This window comes from Danio rerio, chromosome 13, assembly GCF_052040795.2.
Source record: "Danio rerio strain M-AB ecotype USA chromosome 13, GRCz13ab, whole genome shotgun sequence".
Lineage (NCBI taxonomy): Eukaryota > Metazoa > Chordata > Actinopteri > Cypriniformes > Danionidae > Danio > Danio rerio.
Window position 1 is genome coordinate 26,517,175 of NC_141033.1, and position 23,699 is coordinate 26,540,873.

General features: G+C 33.5%; 2 protein-coding genes across 3 annotated transcripts in view; both read right to left on the reverse strand.

Annotated features, from left to right (window-relative positions):
* cog2 (component of oligomeric golgi complex 2) overlaps window positions 1-23,699 on the reverse strand; it is a 198,537-nt gene that overhangs the window by 78,346 nt on the left and 96,492 nt on the right. The gene's annotated exons all lie outside the window — the stretch shown is intronic.
* galnt2 (UDP-N-acetyl-alpha-D-galactosamine:polypeptide N-acetylgalactosaminyltransferase 2) overlaps window positions 1-23,699 on the reverse strand; it is a 180,791-nt gene that overhangs the window by 2,141 nt on the left and 154,951 nt on the right. Inside the window, 9 exon segments of one of the 2 annotated variants that reach the window (NM_001128351.1) lie at window positions 982-1,997; window positions 3,490-3,609; window positions 5,147-5,273; window positions 6,389-6,472; window positions 6,650-6,742; window positions 8,733-8,859; window positions 15,240-15,343; window positions 17,857-17,944; window positions 22,150-22,237. In NM_001128351.1, coding sequence (NP_001121823.1) covers window positions 1,842-1,997; window positions 3,490-3,609; window positions 5,147-5,273; window positions 6,389-6,472; window positions 6,650-6,742; window positions 8,733-8,859; window positions 15,240-15,343; window positions 17,857-17,944; window positions 22,150-22,237 — 987 coding nt within the window. In that variant the 3' untranslated portion in view covers window positions 982-1,841. 2 annotated transcript variants of the gene reach the window in all.

A 23,699-nucleotide genomic window follows, 5' to 3' on the forward strand; every position in this document is an offset into this window, starting at 1 on the left:
TTGGATGTGCCAAAACTTTCTTCAGTTAAACAAAGAGAAAACTGAGATGATTGTGTTTGGAAACAAAGATGAGGTTCTCAAGGTAAATGCGTACCTTGGCACTAAAGGTCAAACAACAAAAAATAAGGTCAAGAATCTTGGTGTGACTCTGGAGTCAGATCTGAGTTTCAACAGTCATGTCAAAGCAGTCAGTAAATCAGCATACTATCATCTCAAAAACATAGCAAGAATCAGATGCTTTGTTTCTAGTGAAGATTTAGAAAAACTTGTTCATGCTTTTATCAGCAGCAGGGTGGATTACTGTAATGGACTCCTCACTGGTCTTCCTAAAAAGACAGTCAGACAGTTGCAGCTCATCCAGAACGCTGCAGCCAGAATTCTGACCAGAACCAGAAAATCAGAGCACATCACACCTGTCCTCAGGTCTCTACACTGGCTGCCAGTTACATTCAGAATAGATTTTAAAGTATTACTACTGGTCTATAAATCACTAAATGGCCTAGGACCTAAATACATCACAGATATGCTCACTCAATACAAACCTAACAGATCACTCAGATCTTTAGGATCATATAAACTAGAAGTTCCAAGAGTTCAGTCAAAGCAGGGTGAATCGGCTTTTAGCCACTACGCCCCTCGCTGCTGGAATCAGCTTCCAGAAATGATCAGATGTGCTCCAACATTAGGCACATTCAAATCAAGACTGAAAACACATCTGTTTAGCTGTGCCTTTACTGAATGAGCACTGTGCTGCGTCCGACAGATTGCACTATTATGTTTTTCTCTTCTTCTTCATTCTTTTATATCACATTTTACCTGTTTTTATGTTTTGTTTTTATGCATTTTTATTATTGTTTTTATTTTTATTTTACTTGTTTCTTTTATTCTTGTTTATGTAAAGCACTTTGAATTGCCATTGTGTATGAAATGTGCTATATAAATAAACTTGCCTTGCCTTGCCTTGCCTTGCCTTGCCTTACATAGAGTGATTACTGAGAGACAAACGGCTGACAATTGGTTTTTGTTGTGTGTATTTCAGATTGGTAAGCAGCCAGTGCTACAGTATGTGAATCCAGCAGTCATGTTCTGTACAATGCCTTGGTTCTCCTTCAGGACACACTCACGGGAAGCGGGTTGAATCTTTACACATTGCACCTTTAACCGAACAACAACAAAAGAAGACAATTGAACAGAAACTAGAAAACAACAAAAAGAATTGGTCTTTTGATTTCTCCCTCTCCGTTAGGGTGCGCTCTGTGAAAATCTGGCTGCACAGTCAATGTGTGTATGTGTGTGTCGCGCACCGCAAATGAGTCCACCCCTTCATCCCATGAGCCCTCAAATTAAACCAAACCCGAACTAAAATCCAGTCCCATCACAGCGCAGGGAAGGGAGCCTCCATAAAACAGATCATTTACATTCAATGATATTGGTAACATGACTAGAAAAATAAAAAATAAAACAACAATAGATGTCCATCGGCGGAAAATAGAAAGAAAAATGTGCTGGAAAAAGACACGAAAAGGCCAAAAATGAAGAGAGGAAAAGACGAAAAGGGATCCTTTGCACCAAAAAAAAAAAAAAAAGAAGAAGAAGTTTTCGACACTTAAGATTCACTTTCCAAGAGCTGGACAACATGAAACAGTGAGGTATATAGTACGATGGAAATAGTCATCATCTTGTTTTTGTTTTGGTGGCCCCGTGGCCCTTGAGGAGCAGCAGGCGGCACCGTGGCGGCCCTGAGTCTGTGTGCGGGCAGCGAGTTTCTCTGAGGGCTGAGAGCGTGCCCATCGCAGGCTGTCCGAGGGCGAGCAGGGGGTCTTTCTGGGATGGACGTGGAGCTACGGCTGCAGGTTGAGGGTGAACTTCCACTGCTGAGTGAGCGACGGGCTGCACACCTCCACCGTCAGGCCTCCGCTCCTTGCGCTCCGGCTGTCCAGACACAGGTTGCTGCCCACGTGACGTAGCTTGGTGTTGTTGTCGATCTGTTCCCATTTCTGTAAGAGACATAACATTGTGCTTTTTACTTTTTTAGTATTATTTTTGCAAACATTACAAAAGGTACGAAAAATATAACACAGGAGGGAAAAAAGACAATGAGCAAGAAACATTACAAGTAATAAATAAAAGACTGAAAAGAGTAAAGCTCCTGAAAAATCCACTGAGAATTTCTCCAAGTAAAAAAAGATCTTGTCTAGTCAGAAGACTTATGATTTCAAACAACAGATCAACAGCATTTATATGGAGCACAATCGACGTCTAAAGCATTGAAATGAAAAGCCTGTCAAATAGCACTATCTGAAAAAAAATGCATTCAATTAACAACTACTTGAATTTTAGTGACTTGATTTGCTGGGATTTGTAATTTTAGGTCCTGAACTTTAACACAGCTGTTTATTTAAGCTGTGAATACTTCAATTCAAAACACTATTTTATACTTACATTTAATACTTCATTTTCAACTTTTAGATTTCACTTCCTAATTATTCAGTTCTGTTTAAAAATACAAAGTATAGTATTCAAAAGACAATTTTCAGCTGATTTTATTTTAGTTCAAAAATTCGTTTTCGTAAATTTAGTGGCTTAAAATCGGCTGTTTAAACTCATAAGTGTGTGAAGATTGGGATATTTTAATTGTTTAAATGGTTTTATCAATATTCTTATTATTAATATTATAATTATTATACATTTATTTGGCTATTGTAGGCTGATATTCAACATGAAATACTGAATTTAAGTATGAAATTATGTTTTGAATTGAAATATTCACAGCTTAAATAAACGGCTGTGTAAAATGACAAACCCCGGCAATTTAAGTCACTGAAACACACGCAGTTGTTATTGTTTTATTTTATCCAGTTAGTGCTATTCAGCAAGCTTTTTATTTCAATACTTTTGCCACTGATTTCGTTCCATACATTTAAGAACTAAAAATTAAGAAATTATAGATTTAAATAAAATAAAACATCAACATAAGTGTCCACCCCCTCTCCTCAACACTTTGTCACAAACTTAATAATATTGTTAAAACGAGTATGTTTTAGTATGTTTATTTAAAAAACAAGAATGCTCATTTCACTTAATGTTAGATACTGTCCAATAACAGCAAAGGAAATACATAATTATATTTATTTCCAAATTCGATCTAAAATACAAACATTGGCCTGCAGTATCTTGCATAAACATTAATAAAAATTATTTATAGATAAAAATTGCTGAGAATTATGTAAAAAAGGAAAAAAACAACATAAAAAGTGCACTTTGAGGCTTTAGCGATTTCTTTTTCCTAAACAGACTGTTTTTCCCTCAGATGTTTCCCCAAACCAGCTTCAGCTTTCTACATGTTTTTAATTATTTAAAACACTTTCTGCAGAAAAAATTAAGAACCCCCAAAGCAATATCTATAAAAGACATTTTAATCAATATCTATGAAAAACATTTTTTCTGCCCGTTCTGTAAGAGACTAATAAAGGAGAGGAGATTGTTGACCTGTCTGGTGTCGTTCTCCCTGCAGCCCTGAAGCTTGATCTGTGAGCCAGCTGTGCGGTCCACCACTGTCAGGCACAGGTCCATGTGCTTCACCGATTTGTCTTTGGTCAGGGCCCATTCCTGCACATCACAAACACCACAAGCTTTTAACGTCCACATTAATGCTGCCGTTTTCTAAAGTATACTTGTTTTATGTTACACTTTTTGAAATTGATTAAGCTGTCAAGCTTTGAGAACTATAACGAAAGCTTTTACATGCTCGTATGATGATTTACAGATGTTTACAATTTACATGGATTATAGTGTAAAGTTTATTTTACACATTAAGCACTAGTAATAAAATGAAATAATAATAATGTATCCCCTTGAGTGTGTACATCTAACTTCATATAAACTATATATAAATAATGCATTAAAAAAAGAATCACAAGTACTCAAATTACATACTGTATAGCTCAACATGCCAGATACCATGTCCAAAACAGAATTGTATCAATTTAACATATTATTGCTTTTTAAAGGTAAACAAAAGAATTACTGAAATAGCACGTTTGACATGCAATTATTTAACTATTAGTGATGTTTCATTCACCCAACTCACCCATCCATCCATCCATCCAATAATGATGATAACAAACTGAAGATTATAATGTCAGCTTTTATGAAATTATAAATACATGTTCAAAATGGTTGACACAAAAGAAAAGAAAATATTATATAAATACTTTTGTTGATAAGAATAAAAAAAAAAATGTCTATGTGTGTATACAATGACTGTAAAAAATACCCATATCCCTTTGAAATAATTTAATTTATTTGTCATACAGCCTAAAACAAATCTTATATAATCCTATTCCAAATAACTTTTCCAGCCTCTGAGATGTTTTTGTAGCCTTCTCTCAACCTGTGCCTTTCTACAACTGATGGTCTATTGAAAGCAGAGTGTAATGTGAGTAAAGGTATAGATTTTTACAGGCTATGAGGATTTTCTATAGGCACTGTAATAGATCTGTCTGTCTGTCTGTCTGTCTGTCTGTCTGTCTGTCTGTCTGTCTGTCTGTCAGCTTCATTTTATAAACAGATTTTCAATGCGTTTATACTGAACTTTTCACATCAATACTAGTAAAACAAGTTAGAAAAGGTACGCATTATAAATTAATTATCATGTCATCACTTTGTCATTACAAAGTAATATAATGAAATACAATTCAATATATAGAAAGGATATATTCAAATTCAATATGTATACTGCACTTTTCACATCAATACTAGTAAAACAACTAGTTATAAAATGTATACGTTATTACTTATTTATATTGTCATCAATATATTATTATAAAGTCATTTAATGCAATACAATGTATAGAAATATATATTTAAACTAAATGTAAATGTATTATATTATTTACTTCATATCACATCATATTGAAACAGAAAAACACAGACCCTTTTAAATCCTTTAGACATGCACACATGTCTACAGCAAGAACCATGTAAAGTGATCCAGAAACTAGCGTGTCTCATCTATACACCACTCACTCACCCTCCACAAGCGTGTCTATGATTTACAGCTAACACAGACTCACTGCCAGTCCATCACCCAGTGCTCTGCACCAGACATTAGAAGACTGTTGAGTACCTGCGTTTTGTTTGATACCTGATTGCCCCCAGCGTTGTGGCACTCGTAAACCCCCACCACACCATCTGCAAAATGGCCCAGTGTGTCCAGACAGTTTTGACCCTGCTGAAGAGCTCCAAATGCAATGTCCTGATGATCCGGCACTCTAAACAACAGACACAAGCACGAGGATAGGTATGATTACACTGCTGTAATATTTGAGACTGTAGTTTCCAGTAGTGAAAAGAAAGCTTTAAGACTAAAAAACATTGAATTTCATTCTATTAATTTTCCTTAATTTGCATAGTTAAACATCAATTAAAAAGAGGCCCAGCTTACACAGTTTAAGGGATAGTTTATAAAAAAACTTGCAATTTTCAATTCTTTTAAGGCTATCAAAGCTCATGTTTACAGCTGGCTTTAAGATGCAATTGGATAATAATCATAAGTAGATGAGCAAAACATTCTTGCTCATGCCTGGTGTTTAATTCAGGGTTTAAATGAATGTGAAAGAAGAGTACAGAAAAGCAAATAAAGAGCAGCAGCTTTACTTTTTCACCTGACAGCTTTATAAAAAAATAAAAAAATATAAAGAAAGGAAAAAAGTAGGCTTTTGAGTACTTTTCGCCTACAAATCAAACATACTGTATGATTTCAAACAACAAACTTTAAAGCTAGCATGTTTCAACAACAATGTTAGAATCGGGTCAGTAGGCAAACCAATTTTCTTACAAGAGCGTCTTTAGAATAAATGAGTAAAAGAAGTGTTTCAAATTAAATGATTCCGGTACTGTCATCATAATGATACCAATGGGTATGCTACTTATTTTTGTTAATGTTGATTAATAATAATAGTAAAGGGAACATGAACAAAATGGAGTTTTACAGAACACATAAAATATTATAAAAAAAAACTAATTTACAAATGCAAAACTATAGCATAATAACCTTGCTTCAAAGTCACCCACAGAACCCCAGCTGACAGGCATTGGGTTCTGAACAATCATGAATGATCGAACATTGAGTAACATTTTCCTTTACAGTACAGTATAACTAGCAAACCAATGTACTAGAACTGATGTACTAGATCTGGAACGTACATGCAAAAAGCTTACCAGAAATAATAATAATGTACAGAAATCTAGATCTGGTATAAAAAAAAAATTATAATAATAATAAAAAAAAGAAAAGAAAAAAAACTTCACTGAATATCTTGAAACGATAATAGCAGATGTAAATGGGGCTGATGGCTATTTTTACAATATGAGGTCAGGCACTCACCGCAGCTCAGGATAGACGTTCTCCAGGTACCATTTAAATGGTTTGCAGCCCAATCTCTTCTTCATTTCCAGCCTGCTCTGAATGCTGCAGAAAATGAGGAAAACTGGTCATGTGGAGTTCATTTCTATAGTCTCAACATATGATAACTGACATCTTTAACCAGTCAAGCGTGAAATTATTCTTCAGCGGATGTGATGGACTCTCATAGACCGATGAGCTCCTGTCCAAACTTTGTTGAAATTAAAACACAAACGCACTTACTTTCCATACGGCACATTACGGGCTGAAGGCACAGCGGCGTAGTAGAAATTCTTGAAGTCATCCATCCAAACTTCTGCCGCTCGCCTCGTGTTTCTGCAAACATAAGCAGACGAGAGTAAATTACACATTTTATACAGTCGTTCCGAGTCCACCTCATTATTTCTGAATCTAAATTAAGCACTAATGGAGCTTCTGCAGCACATTACTGTGTGCTTCATAATGAAGACTGAACGTCACTTTAGATTTCAGTAGTACTCGCTCATGATTGCAGTGCTGCATTCACCCACTGGATGGAGTACATCAACCAGAACACTAAAGGCCCTGAGCAAAACACTAAATAAAGAAAAAGATGCACACTCTAGATGGCAAGAAATGTAATGTCTGGCAAGATTACACTATCCCTGACTACAATTATTTATATTGAAACAGAGATTTCGGTTGAAAATCTGAGTGAGACACTTAAAGGCTAGTTTAAAATATAATTGTATTAAACACTAAAATGAGATGGTCTAGTATGTATATCACAAATGTTTTATACCTGTGGTTGTCATGACAATAATAATCACAATTCGAAGATCTTTTATCATAAAAGATAAATATATATAAATATATATTTATATATATATATATGTTTTTTTATAGCATACAATTAGAGATAAAGAAGGAAAGAATGATAAAATTAATCATGACATGCATAGAACCTTATTCCGCAGAAAGTACAACAACTCTATACAAACGAATGAATGAATGAATGAATGAATGAATGAATGAATGAATGAATAAAATACAAAAATTGTAAAAACAACTTTTAAAAAGTATAGGTTGAGGTAACAATTTATCATCATTAAAAAAATGTTAATAAACAGTTAATTTTTTTTTTAAATAGTTATATAATTAAAAACAAACAAACAAATAAAAACTAAAAAGTAAAAATAATAATAATTGAAGATTGAGTAACAGTATAACAGCATAAAAATAAAAAATAAACAGTTAAATATATAAAAATGGTTAAATCAATAAACAAATAAATAAATAAATAGTTAAATAAACAACTAAACAAACAAGCATAAATAAATAAATAAACAGTTAAATTAATAAACAGTTCAATAAACAAACAAATAAATAAATAAATAGTTAAATAAACAAACAAACAAATAAATAATAATAACAATTAAAAATAAATAAATAAATAAACATAAATAAATAAATAAAAAACAGTTAAATAAACAAACATAAATAAATAAATTAAATACAGTAAAAAAAAATACATGGCCAAAAAAACTTGCTCATCCAAACCATGATGATATTCAAGATGAAATCAATTAATAATCTACTTCTAGGACGATGGAAATGTTTACTTCCAGCGGAGCAATATATCTAAGTAATTGAAATTATTATATCAAAAAATATTTGCCTTTCCTAAATAATCAAAAATAATAATTCACATTTTATAGAAATACTTTTCATTGTGTTTCTGATTTTCTCTAGTTCAACAAAGAATGGCTAGGGGATGTAGTTGGTTTGGAAAAAAAAACATCTTGTCAGGAGAGTTACAAAAGCTTTAACAAAAACAAAAACATTACATTATGAAAAACCTTTCTATGAATGCAGTAGTTTATGACAAGAATTAATTTACCTAAAACAAGGCCAGGCAGTGTATCTTGTTAGATTTAGGCAAGCAAATACTCAAGATTTTGACTGAATCTTTATTCCACTGATTAATATTTAATTTGAGTTTATAGAGGACTGGATTGTGCACTTTAACATTTCATTGCAGCATCTTTAGTGTATTCATCTGGTTTTAACAGCTATATTCAATTCCACAACCTTTATTTGCAGAATCAGCTGCAATCGATCAGTTTTTGTATTGATAATGAGAGCATGCCCCACTGTCTGACATGCTAGTTTAAGAAATAAAAAGCTACACTCTGCATCAGCTTGGGTTAAAAGAACATTAGGAAATATGTAAGACATCCCAGAAACATTAATCACAACAATAAAGATGCAATTTCAGACTTGTATTCGCTTGCTCAAATCCATAATAGACAGAACACAATATTCTGTAACTTAATTGAGTGAATACCTGGCAAAGACAGTGCCGCTGCCTCCAGGAAAAGTGTATGGATGTTGTTTCCTGAATACGTGACCCACTCGACTGCAGGGAATGATCTCCAGACTGCCTCCACACTGCCACACTCTGAAGGAGATCTCTGAACGACACAAAACAGAGCCAGAGATGAGCCCATTTAATCCCACCCATCTGTTTTTCCCATTTGTGAAACTCTTAACATTTTACTAACTGGTGTTTTAGTGCATTTCCTGCAAAAGAGAAAAAAATAAGGATTCCAACTAAATATGTGCAGCATAACATGGTTAGAGCAAATCAACAAGTGACCAGGGCAGTTTCCTTTCTGTTTACACTATGAGAAGATAATTAAAGCATGTTACCAAAGACATTATGTTCAGGATTTTTAGTACATGTTATACACTCATCGGCCACTTTATTAGGAACACCTGTCCAACTGCTCGTTAACACAACTCAGCCAATCACATGGCAGCAACTTAATGAATTAAGGCTAGTAGAGATGGTCAAGACGATCTGCTGCTGTTCAATCTGAGCATAAGAAAGGAGAAGAAAGGTGATTTAAATGTCAAGGCATGGTTGTTGGTCCCAGACGGGCTGGTTTGAGTATTTCAGAAACTGCTGATCTACTAGGATTTCCATGCACAACCATTTCTAGGTTTTATAGAGAATGGTCCAAAAAAGAGAAAATATCAAGTGAGCGGCAGTTCTGTGGGAGCAAATGCCTTGATGATGTCAGGGGACAGAGGAGAATGGCCAGACTGGTTCGAGCTGATAGAAAGGCAACAGTAACTCGAATAACCACTTGTTACAACCGAGGTATGCAGAAGAGCATCTCTGAATGCACAACACATCCAACCTTGAGGCGAATGGGCTACGGCAGCAGAAGACCACACCGGGTGCCACTACTGTCAGCTAAGATCCACAAACTGAGCCTACAATTGGCTAAAATTGGACAATAGAAGATTGAAAAAACGTTGCCTGGTCTGATGAGTCTCGATTTGTGCTGCAACATTAGGATGGTAGGGTCAGAATTTGGCATCAACAACATGTAAGCATGGATCTATCCTCCCTTCACTTTGCTGGTGGTGGTGTAATGGTGTGCAGGATATTTTTATTTTCTTGGCACACTTGGTACCGATTGAGCATCGTGTCAACACCACAGCCTACTGAGTATTGTTGCTGGCTATGTCCATTCCTTTATGACCACAGTGTACCAATCTACTGATGGCTACTTCCAGCCGGATAGCATGCCATGTTATAAAGCATGTATCATCTGAGACTAGTTTCTTGAACATGACAATGAGTTCACTTTACTCAAATGGCTTCCATAGTCATTAGATCTCACCCAATAGAGCAAAGTTGGGATGTGGTGGAACAGGAGACTGGCATCATGATGCCAAGCCGACAAATCTGCAGCAACTGCGTGATGCTATCATGTCAATATGGATCAAAATCTTTGAGAAATATTTCTACTACCTTGTTAAATCTATGCCATTAAGGATTAAGGCAGTTCTTAAGGCAAAAGGGGTCCAACACAGTACTAGTAAGGTGTACATAATAAAGTGGCTGGTGAGTGTATTTAGGGTGCTTAGGGTCATGAAAGGTGGTCAAAGAATGATCGATCACATTCAGGGCATTTACGTGTATACAGTTAAAGTCAGAATTATTAGCTCACCCTGTAGATTTTTTCTGTTTAATAAAAGATTTTTTTTCAAACACATTTGTAAACATGATGATTTTAATAACTAATTTATAATAACTGATTTATTTTTTCTTTGTTGACAATATATATATATATATATATATATATATTAGTAGATATCTTTTCAAGATTCAGCTTAAAGTGTAATTTTAGGGCTTAACTGAGTTAATTAGGCAAGCCATTATATAATTGTGCTCTGCTCTGTAAACAATGGGAAAAAAAATGTTGTTTAAGTGGTCTAACAGTATTGACCTTAAAACATTAAAACCTGCTTTTATTCTAGCTGAAATAAAAATACTTTCTTCAGAAAAAAGTTAAACACCATTTGGAAAATATTTAAAAAAGAAAAGAAAAAAAAGAACAGGAAGGCTAATGATGTTGACTTCAACTTTATATACTTACACTTACAAAGGATGGATTAAAATGTTGTAATGGCAAACAGTAAACAAAACATTAAAGTTCAAATGTTACAAATAAGTTCCAATATTGATGTTTTATTGACTAATAATATTAACATCATGATTTATGGTAAAATAAAGCAAAAGATTAAAAATTTATTGATGGTAGCATTTTTACTCAGTATTTCTATCACTGTTTTATAAGGGTTATAATAATAATGACTCTAATTAAACAGTTTAAAATGTGTATTTTGATGACTGCAGAACTAACTTAATTCACTATTCTTCAAGTCACTATTTTTTCCAACACTTCTCCTTTAAAAAGAGAGATTATAATTAAAAAATAATAATATATTTTTATGTCTAAGGAAATTTAGCAAATAATTGAGTTAAAAAGACACTTTACTGTATAAAATGACGCATTCTGTATAATGCACAAGTAACCAGTTTAGATATGTCAAATTGTACTTCAGACTTGCCAACACAAAATAGATTTCCACACCGAAAATTCGCCCATTACTGCATTTGAGTGATTTGTGTGAACTCTGTCAAACTTTTGGTCTTCTGCAAAACTTCTCAGACACACACGCATGCAAAATGCAGCATTATTCCAGACTGAAGGATAATTTCTGGAGCTCTTGTAAACTTTTCCACAAGCAGTCCAGCTGAGAAAAGTGCTGTGTTTGTGGAATGAGTCAGGACTTTCTTTCAGAATCCATCACGCCACAGACATGATGACAAAACCTGAAAAACTCCACTCCACAGGGTCTTACACTGCACTTTTCTATTCAAGTAGCACTGCTAATAATATAAAAAAAGCAATAGTTCTGCTGTGGTGACCTAAAATGGCCCTTGGATGGGCACATTATGTTTTGGCTGAGTAAGCCACTATCTCTCACAGTCTAATGATAGAAGTAGCATGAGCTCATATTCACCATTCATATACAGCGGCGCCACAAAGTACTTGGACACTTAAGCCACAGTTACAGAGACACAAATTCATGAGTTTCACTGCTTTAAATTGAATTAAAAGAAAACATGTGGTCTTTGTAAACAATTAAAGTCTGACCGCTTTCAAACTTCTCAGTTCTAAAATGATTTTAGTGGACATTTAAAGTCAGACTGCCTTCAAGGCTTTTTAAACAAGTGCTGCTTTCAAGTCTATTGTGCATTCAAGTTACTTAGGTACAAATAAAAATGGATACATTAGGCAATTTGGCAACACTTTATGTGAAGAAAACGGCATCCTACATTTTTGTATATATAGTTAAACTACCTATAAAAAGCTTTCCAATCCAATAAAGAATCCAATAAGCATTTCACCTTTAAAAATCTTTAAGCATTTTTCTGCACAATGTCTGAAATGTGCGTAGCCTTTTAGTGCTGAGAACAGCAAGTTTGGAAAGCCAGCCCTGGCTCTTTGTGGTTAAATGATTTGATAAGATGAATCAAAGAGAAACGAAAACATACTAGCACAGTGGATAATATTGTCATTAACACTGAAAACTGCTAAAAAGGCGACTCTCTTATATTTGATAATATTAGATAAGAATAAAGACATTAATCGAATCTGAATATAGGTTGTTTGCAATCACGTGGTTCTGGGGACGTGCGAAATTCAGATGGAAGGGCAGGAAGTAAAAATTGAATGAGAAATAGAGGAAAGTCTGTATTTTTGCACTTTATACTATACTTCAAAGGAGATATAAATAGAAAATAAGCACATATGTTGGGCATGAACCGTATAGTATGAGAAGGACTAAGTTTTCCACTGAGCTAAAATATATTTGCCTGCCATCGAGGCAGTAGATGGCTATGATGGTAAGTACTGTAGTGTTTTAAAGCATACTTGAATTAAACTGTCAGAGTAATTTTATACTTATGGTACAATACAACTGAAGTATATTACCCAATAGGCTACATTTATATAATTATACATCATCACAATGCTCAGTTTACACCAATGTTACAGTATTTATCATACAGTTTACTAGTATTCTGTAGCATTCATTAACAAAGAGCTGTACCATTATTATTACATTATACACTTTTCTTTAGAGTGGTTCAAAAACATATCATAAATTATCATCTTCCAGACATATACATTAAAAAACAGATGAAATAATTCAAAAGCATGGATGCATAGTCAACATTATTATCATTATCATCATTATTATATACATTTTTAGTGGATGGTAAACGGTGCTCGACATTAATAACTATCTAGTTTACTCAAAAGAGTTGCACTTCTTTTTTGTTTAGTCTATGAACTTACCATCAAACATTCACATACACATCTAGATGTTAACATTATTGTTATTTATTATACCGGAACGCCAGTAAAGACTTGGATTACATTATGTTCTGGATTTTGTACAAGTGTGGTGGTGGCTGTATATGATTTTTATTTAACACATTAACACATAATACATATAGCTAGGCCTTTATATAATGATTATTAGTCGTGAATTATCGCATAAAAAACAGTTTGTACACATGGATGTACTGAATAAATGTTTATTACAAGCTGTATTTTCTTCCATTTTTTAAACCATTTCTTGAACTTTTCCCCCTTTTGTAAGCAAAAACTTTTGAAAGTCTATAAAAGCTGTTTGACGTTTCTTATTTTGGTTGATTTAAACAATTATAAACACCACAAAAAAAGGCTTATGTTTCAATAGCAATTCCTATGTAGAGGAATCTCTTCCTGCACCTCCCTATTATCAATTACGTCATGTGAAAGAAACATACTGGTTATGGAAGCATGGTAGCAGGCTTTGTCTTGAATATACAGTACTTCTTACTTTCATCTCAAATGTTATTCACTCTTCCTATTTTGTTGCTAACTGACCATCACAAAATACATCAAAATTAAAATACAAATTATACTAATTAAAAATGGTTAAAAAAAGAAGAAAAAAAAAAGGTTTTCAACAAAAATAAATGGTATGGTCAGAAATTATCCAACCCACTCCATTTCTTCTGGCTTACTGCCGTTCTGTTTACCAAACCCTTATGATGCTTACAATTAACAAATTGAAGAAAACAAACCACAAGTAATGTGTAATAACTTTCAAAAATGGCTACAACAGTTCTCCTCCTCATTACGAGAGAAAGAGAGCAAATGCATTTTATTTTAAAGTTGGTTTTCTTAATGTATGAATTACTTAAATATTTTGTGTATGTGGATTAATGGATTAGAGTGTTGCCTACTTATTCGAGGGAGTTACTTCCTAAAAATAGTCCACAATAGGTGGAATCCGCGAAGTAGACCGCCTTATTTCTTACAATTATTGCAATATTAGATGTTTTAAGGCTGTAAAACCCATAACTACTCTATTTTCTCAGACAGGCATTAACATTTTCACACAATTTCGCTCTTGTTTAAACACTCTTGTTTTAACTCCTACGTTCCTTTAGCTTCCCTAGAAGTCCAACTTTTTGTGTGACAGTTGGCCTGTTCGTCAGCCTTTTGGGTGCTACCGCCATTACATTTAGTGTTTTTTGGGGGAGAAAACTTGCAAACATACAAGACAGCACTTCAGAGTCACACTGCTAGCGATCGAAGATTTATGTAAATTTGTCAAGCTAAACGCATTCTGTACTGTACAGGAGACACAGCATGGAGGAGGTTGATTGAAAATAGTCTACAGCCCTAGGTCTCTAACTGGATTCCTGGAGAGCCGCAGCTCAGTACAGTTTTGCTCCAACACTAATCAAACACAGCTGATCAAACTAATCAAGATCTTCAAGACTATTAGAGACTATTAAGCAGGTGTGAGTTGGAGCCGGTTGGAGATAAACTATGCAGAGATGTGGCCCTCCAGGAAGTGAGTTTGAGACCATTGGTCTACAGCCAGTCAGAACGCAGAACACAATGCGCTATATAAAAAAAAGCATGTCAAATTGTACAAAAAAAAAAATCCCCCAAAAGTGTGAGACCACTAAAGGTAAACCACGTTATAGCCAGGGATCACTGTTTAGTATTTTTACAAGTCAATAAATCAATTAATGCTGCATCATTTGATAATCATAAAAACTGTTACAATTACGCCAATGCATTATAATGCTGCATAACTGTTTATATTGTATTTGTCAGAATATCCTAGTTTATTAACAGGTTAAGCAATAAGCAAAATAAGCAATATGGTTAGAAATGAAATTAACAATTAGATGCACATCTGCAAGCAAATTTTAAAAGTTGTAAATACAACTGACATTGTCTTTTAAAATCAAATATTTATTTTAAGGCTTAGAGATTTTGAATAGGCATGCCTTTGACATGATCACTAATGGATAGGTTGGTGAGAAAATCCTCTAAGTCTCCAATCAAGCTTTTCAATCAGCTTGTCCAAGCACAACAGATGAAAAATGGGGCTTTCAGGCAATAAAGTCTCCACTCACCGAGATTCTCACCGCCCCACACGTCCATCATCATGTCGTACTTGCCCAGCTCCTCAAAGTAGTCCTTGTCCATTACAAACAGACCACCGGCAATCATGGGAGTCCTAGATAATAAACACAAACAAAAAAACATGATAACATCAAACCCAACCTCAAACTTACTTCAAATTAAAATGATATACTTCACAAGTACACAATTATTGCACATACTGGCAACGTGTCTTGCTTCAGTGTCCATTTGCGTTTTTTCTAAATCTCTGTGCTGTGATAGAGCAATCTGATCACAGCCACATAAACAAAGTCATTAAACAACACTAGACTCATTAAACAAGAATGAAGAGTGCAGTGTCATGAAGACTTTTACACGGCACATCCCATAAAGGCACGGCCAAGAGAATCTGCACTTTATTATCTTAATGTAGTTTTAATGTAGTTGCTGCATGATGATTGAGATTTCCCTTCCAAGCAACGCACCGTCCATACAATCTCCCATTTGAGTCACTTTACACCTTATTTTCTTTCCTGCTAGCCTTTAGCTGTTAATGATTCGAGTCGCTACTCAGAAGGAGGACCTTTTACAAATAAACAAGCACAAGGGCTCGTCGGATAAACCTGATGTTTTGTTTTTATAAGTACTTTAGGGGCTTAACAGCTTTTTGATACAGCAGTAGTTCTAAAAAAATGAAAAATAAATTGCAGACAGCCCACAATAAGTTAGTATTGTTATGAAAGTACCTCCACTGACACATTTAAATATTGAACATTATAGTCAAAATAATTTTGTTAAAAGTTGAGAAAAGGGTAATTTTTTTAAATTAGTCATGGTTTTTCATTTTTAAAGAAAATTGTCCCTAAATATTTTCTTAATTATTATGTTTTAGTTAGTTGGGTACACCCCACTATTTACCCATATAGATTTAAGAGTGAATCGGGTAGAAATTCTTTTGTGTGTACTAGCTCTGCTGCTTGGAATGTTTTGCCCACGATTTTTTTGAGATTCAAATTGAGACTGTTTTTAGAAGGGAAATTAAAAAGTGGTTGTTTTACAGTTAAAGTTGAGGATTTTGTTGTGCCGAGTTGCTGAGCTGATTATGTTTGGACTCCATTTATGATTTGCTCATTCATTTTTTAAGAATAGAGGACCACAATGGAAATAAGCCTGTGGCTATTTTGTGTAATTTATCCTCGACAGTTTTTAAAATATGAATGAATTAGTCTAACTGCACTTGTTTGTATATTTTTGTTAAAATTGTCAAATAAAATCAATCAATCAATCAATCAGTCAGTCAATTCTTTTCCCAAGTTGAAAAAAGAATGAATCGGCTTATTTATTAACTTTAAGTCAGAATTATTAGCCCCCTGAATTATTAGACTCCCTGTTTGTTTTTCCCCAATTTCGGTTTAGCAGAGAGAAGCTTTTTTCAACACATTTCTAAACATAATAGTTTTAATAGCTCATTTGTAGTAACTGATTTATTTTATCTTTGCTATGATGACAGTAAATAATACTTTACTAGATATTTTTAACTTCTATACAGCTTAAAGTGACATTTAAAGGTTTAACTAGGTTAATTAGGTTAACTAGGCAGGTTAGGGTAATTAGGCAAGTCATTGTATAACAGTGGTTTGTTCTGTAGTCTATCGAAAAAAATCTAGCTTAAAAGGGCTAATAATTTTGAGCTTAAATTTTTTTAAATGTATTCTAGCCAAAATAAAACAAATAAGACTTTCTCCAGAAGAAAAATATTATCAGAAATACTATGAACATTTTCTTGCAATGTTAAACATCATTTGGGAAACATTTTAAAATAAAAAATAAAAATCAAAGGGGGCTAAAAATTCTGACTTCAACTGTATATCAGACAAAAATACCATGTGTATTTTAAGAGAAGACCTTTTGCATTTGATTTAGCATAAAAAAAATCTGTTTTTATATAATTCATCTTACTAATGCCACTTTTTATGTTAAAGTGTAATTTTATCACTAATATAATATGCAATATAAATTAATCAAACAACAATTAGATTTTTCATTGAAAGTATTGCAGCAGTTATTCTACAAACAAATCTTATAATTTTTGGTTATTCAGCAATACTCTAAAAACAAAAATTTATTTTAACAATTTTTTTATATTGAAATATTTTAATATTTAAAACATTTTATTTATTTATTTATTTATTTGAGCTTTTTTCCCTTTTGTTCAAAATCTGATAGCATTTTTACATGAAAATTTGATGCATCTAGATTCGCATTTTCAGATTATTACCAGCACTAAAAATGGAGTTGCCTAAATATGTAAAAGAAATATATAAAATATAAGTGTTATAGACATGACCACTTAGGTCTGAAAACCAATCACAGTTCAGTATGCAATGCATACATAGCAATGACATCATCAGCAGCAGTAGGTAAAAGTATTTTACTCAGTCTTCAAAAGTACAAAGTCTTTGTAAATCAAAACTATACTGAGCACCAACAGCTGGAGTTAGACTTCAAAAGAGTCAATACATTAAACAGCCAATATAGAATGAGAAAAAAAAATCCCTAGAATAATAGTAATAAAATCGCAAAGCAGCTGACAATTACACATCAGCAGATTCACGATTGCTTTCTTACTTGATAGGAGCGATGGGGTTTCCTTGTCGAGCTCGTCTTTGTTCCAGGGTCATGTAGTCCCATTTAAAAACCAGATTCCAATCAAAACCTGGATAAAGATTAGACACATTACTTTAGGGATCAAGTTCTGAAAGCTCAAGTGATGTTACAGTAAAAGTAGGCTCATTGCCATGTTCAGCCATGTGTCAGGTGGGAGGATAAAGAGGCAGATTAGTTATATTACAAATTCATTAATGAAAAAAGAATGAACATTTGTTCAGAATCACACAATAGCATATACTTTAAAGGGATAGTTCATCAAAACCTGAAAATTCTGTCATCATTTACTTCAATGTAAAATTTACTTGTCACAAACCTACATGGGTTTCTGTCTTCTGTTGAACAACAATTTGAATATTCAGAAGACTAAAATGTTTTGGAAGTCAAAGATTACTTGTTTCCAGCTTTCTACAAAATATATCTCTTTTTTTAGGTTCAGCAAGGTTTGGAACCAATTGAGGGCAAATAAATAGTAAATTTAGAGTACATTTAAAATGCTTGTGTGAACTATCCCTTAAGAATATACTTTACTACTTTATTGTAGAACTTTAACTAGTATACTACTTTTATGCAGCACGCATCTTCTGCATAATATGCAAATGTTCAGATGCAGCAGAAAGACATGATACACAAAACTGGATTAAAGCTGCATTTGCATTTGCAGTAGGAAACAAAACCCAGTGCTTGCCAGCCAGCAAAAGAACAGTATTAAAGTTAAGTAATCTTGGGGTTTATGTGCTTGGTTCTGTGTAAATGCTTGCTGCTGGCACAATGTTCATCTTATTTCCTACATGAGTCTTGTTTTCTGTTGGCTGTACACAAGAATAAGTATAGAATTTGAGACTCAGTAGCTTTAAAAGATGAAATAAGGAAATGAAAATAAAAATCACAGTTTAGTGTGCAGATAAACAAGATTACATTTAGTCAGGCAAGTCCAAGCTCGGTCCTGGAGGGCCGGTGTCCTGCAAAGTTTAGTTCCAACCCCAAGCAGAAACACCTGGGCTTTCTAGAAACATCCTTGCAGGTGTGTTGAGACAAGTTGGAGCTAAAATCTGCAGGACACCGGCCCTCCAGGACCGAATTTGGACAACCCTGTATAAAGCACTCAAATTTCCATATATTCTAACTCATGGGAGAGATTTTAGTTTCCCAGGTGCTCAGATAAAACCTTAACCTACAATAGCTCACACATTTTAATTAATTTAATTGAGAGATATTTCATAACATGCACCTGCTATAGGTTTAATGTGTAGTACTAAGTTATGACTAGGGCCAGACAGAATCGGTGGACATTGTTTGCTACTTCTGCTGAGAATTTTGTTCAAAATATGCCGATTAATGCAGAATAGTTTTAGGAATATCATAACTAAAAACTTAATAAATTAAATAAAAAAATAATAATACATGTTTAACTTTTATTTAATGTTTATAAAACAACTCGGATTAGATTCACTTATTTGCTAAAAGTCTCTCATACAATATAACAGACCGAAAAAATAACTTTACAAAATATGTATTGTAATGTACAAACTGTATTCTAAATAAATCATATGAACATTTTAATATTATTATTATCATCACAATAAGTGAATGCTGAATATTACTGAAATGAAATTAATAATTTTATTATTAAAAATAAATTATTTTATAATAAAATAATAATTACAATTACACACATTTACACAAGTAAAACACATAGACTCTATGATGGGCTAAGAATCTACAGATTTCTGCATGCGCAGATCTTGTGTGGGCCTAGTTATTACCTAGCTATTGACCATATTTAGCTGGTATGAAATATTTTGGTTTAGTTTAAGTCAACCCTGTTTTTAAGCTTAAGTTTAAGCATAACTGACACTAGAAATTCTTAAAGTCAAAATATTTCAAACAGTTCTACACTGTAAAATATAAAGAGTAGACTCAACTTAAAATTAAAAGGCAACTTGCTACAGGTTTTTTTTTTTAAGTCAACTTTTAACCCAAGCACATTTGAGTCAACAAAAAAGAAGCTGTACAGCAAGTTACATATTTACAGCCTTACAATTTTAAGTTGAGTCAATGATTCGTTTGTTTTTTGAAATGCACTGTTTCAAATGAACAACAATGTAGCCTCTACTTCCTATAGTGCATCATTCCATTCTGAATAACAATAGGATTTTTAAATGAACACTATAACATTTTTACATTTCAGAAGAACATCTGAATGTCGGTTAACCAAGACAGAGCTCTCATTCACCCAGAATATGCTGGGGGGGAAGCTTACATAAATAAAATGAATTTTAAAAGCCATGCTTCTTTATAAAACACAGTGATACCAACATGGATAGACCCATTTCCATATTATTACCCCTGCATCCAGAAGACTCAGAAAAGCTCTTCCACACAGAGAGAAAGAGCCATTATGTCTAAACCCCTAGACAAAAATCAATCAAACGGTTTTCCACTGCAAAAGGACATTTCCTCTTTTTTGAGATTCGTCATTGAGCTGCCACACAGATTCCTTCTGTACTGCTCACACTCCAAACACACATTTAAATGCGCCACACACACACAAAACAGCCCTGTAATACAACTGACATCTGCTGCATGAGACATAAACATGTATATACACTCACCGGCCACTTTATTAGGTACACCTTTAAGTACACACATTTTGGTCCATCTGGTGACTATGGAGGCCATTTGATTACAGTGAACTCATTGTCATGTTCAAGAAACCAGTCTGAGATGATTTGCACTTTACGACATGATGCATTATCCTGCTGGAAGTAGCCATCAGAAGATGGGTACACAGCGGTCGTAAAGGAGTGGACATGGTCAGTAACAATACTCAGTAGGCTGTGGCGTTGACAAGATGCTCAATTGGAACTAATTGGCACAAAGTGTGCCATGAAAATATCCCCCACACCATTACACAACCACTACCAGCCTGAACCATTAATACAAGGCAGGATGGATCCATGCTTTCATTTTGTTGATGCCAAATTCTGAACCTACCGTACCAATGTTGTAGCAGAAATAGAGACTCAGACCAGGCAACGTATTTCCAACCTTCGATTGTCCAATTCTGGTGAGCCTGTGCAAATTGTAGCCTCAGTTTCCTGTTCTTAGCTGACAGGAGTGGTACCCGGGGTAATCTGCTGCTGTAGACTATCTACCTCAATGTTTGACGTGTTGGCAATCCAGAGATGCCTTTCAATCAGCTCAAACCAGTCTGGCCATTCTCCTCTGACATTAAAAAGGCATGTGAACCCACAGAACTGCTGCTCACTGGATATTTTTTCCTTTTTCAGACCACTCTCTGTAAACCCTAGTGATGGTTGAAAATCTTAGAAGGATCCACAATTAAAGTCACTTAAATCACCTTTCTTCCCCTATTCTGTTGCTTGGTCTTGGCCATGTCTACATGCTTGAATGCATTGAGTTGCTGCCATGTGATTGGATGATTAGAAATTAGTGTTAACGAACAGTTGGACATTGTACTTAATAAAGTGGCCAGTGAATGTACGAACACAAATTGATGCAATTATAAAACACTGATTCCCAAAACGTTTGGATGTTTTGAAATATCAAGATTATTTTTACCCTTTATTTAATTGATAAAATTGCAAAAAAAAATATTTGGATTATCTTTTCACAACATTCTAAATTGTAGTTTGTGAAAGAGCTAAATTAATTTGTGATTCATTGAATGTGTGTGATGTTTGATTTATTTCACAATTCTCACAACTTGAAAAAGACAAAACAATGAGCTGAATCCAGCTTTTGGAGAGATTGTGGCAATACTCTGTTTATAAGTACCAAATAAGGTCCAGTTTGAAACTATTTTTATACCCAAAGATAAAATCCTCAGTTCATCAGTTTATTGTAAAATGTTTCAAACAGTGTAATTTGGAAATTGTATAGCCTTTTTACTTTTATTTTGCCTCTTCCCAACTTTGGAGTTTGTTGCAATCTTCAAAAAAGAGGTTATATTCACAAAATACATTTTATACACAAAATATTATTTTGTATTTTTAAGGATTTTATCAAGTAAAATGCAAGTTAAATGCCAGTGAGAAATGGGAAATGATTCTTTAGACATTTGTAAATACAATAAAAAGTTAAAGAGAATTCCAAACACAGATCCTTCTTTTTTTTCTTAGAATTGGGGTTGTATAATAAACAGCAGACACACAGACACAATTCAGTGGAACAGGCAGTTACAAAGAGTGTTTTCACTGTTGACAAGAAATCTGATCAAAAAAGTTTTACCTCCTTTAAGATCTGCAGATGCCCCCACATACTGGAAATTGTCCATATTAATGACATCTATGATAGGCGACACAACCCGAGTCTTATCCTGCAGAGAAAAATGAATGATTCAAAGAGAAGCTGACAGTATGAAAACAGATTACATCTCAATGCTATCTTTAAAGATGTGGAATTAATGATAGAGACAATCAAATGATACCAGAATTGCTAAAAGTCCTGACGTGTGTTGATTTTGGAATTAAGAAATGCGCACTGCACTGCTGTTACGAATCACAGTAAATCCATCAGAAAAACCTGCGAAAATTCCATTTAGCTCCTGAGCTCTGCTGCCACATCACTGGAGTATTTTAAGTCAAACTGCATGAATTAATACTCCAGAAATGACTGGGAATCAACTATATGTGATGGGCATGGAGAATTGAACACTAATTATAAAAGTGTACTGCCCCTCAGACATCACTCAATATTTATCATGACAATTCTGAGACACCTCAACAAATCAAATCCTCCCAATGTCAACTATTTAAGTGTGAATTACATTAATTTGTCCCCACACTGCAATGTAATATTGTTTGCTATATAAACTCAAGACCTTGACAAATTAAGTAATCATTTAAATTATTAAACCACCACCTCTATTTAGTAAAAAGCAGACAACTGACTAACAAAATTAGCATTTGACATCTATTTTGTCTTTATATTGATGTGAGAATAATTGAATGTCCTGAAATGTTGAATACAAACAAATGTAAAATGTACCAAAAATGCATTTCTTCATTCTTCTCGCACAATGAAGCAAATACAATGAACGCTACAAATATTGTTCATTTGATTGAGGGCAAGCTTTTGGGCAATCATGTCGCACTTTAATTTAAACAGTTTATGAATAAAGTGCAAGCTAAATTATTAAAGAATAATATTTAAATATATATATATATATATATATATATATATATATATATATATATATATATATATATATATATATATATATATATATATATATATATATATATATTTAAATGGTTTAAATTTTGTTGTAATTATACACATTCACACATACATGCATACATATGTACAGTGCTTCCCACAGGTTTGAAATATACTTGCGGTGGTAGTCAGATGGAAACTCAGCATTTACCCACATGACATACATAATTGACTATATGCAACAAACAAAACATACTTAAATTTACAACAATTTTATTTATTATGACACTGTTATACATCTTTTCGATGGGTTAAAGTAAAAACTGTTGAAATAAAAAAGAAATCCACTATTTCTCTTACTTTTATACTATTCATTAGAATACTATTCTAATCTGCTTCTTTCTTTCAAGTTCAAAGAAAACTTGAATGCCAAAGCATTTTAGACTAATAAAATATGTAATATACTGACACCATAAAATAATCAAATATACATCAAATGAGAAATAAATGACAAAAAGAAATAAAAAAACAGATCTCTAAAATTGATAATGATTACAAGATTAAAACATGTAGATTAATTAAATAAGGCAAATGCATTGATTAATCATTATTAATGGTGT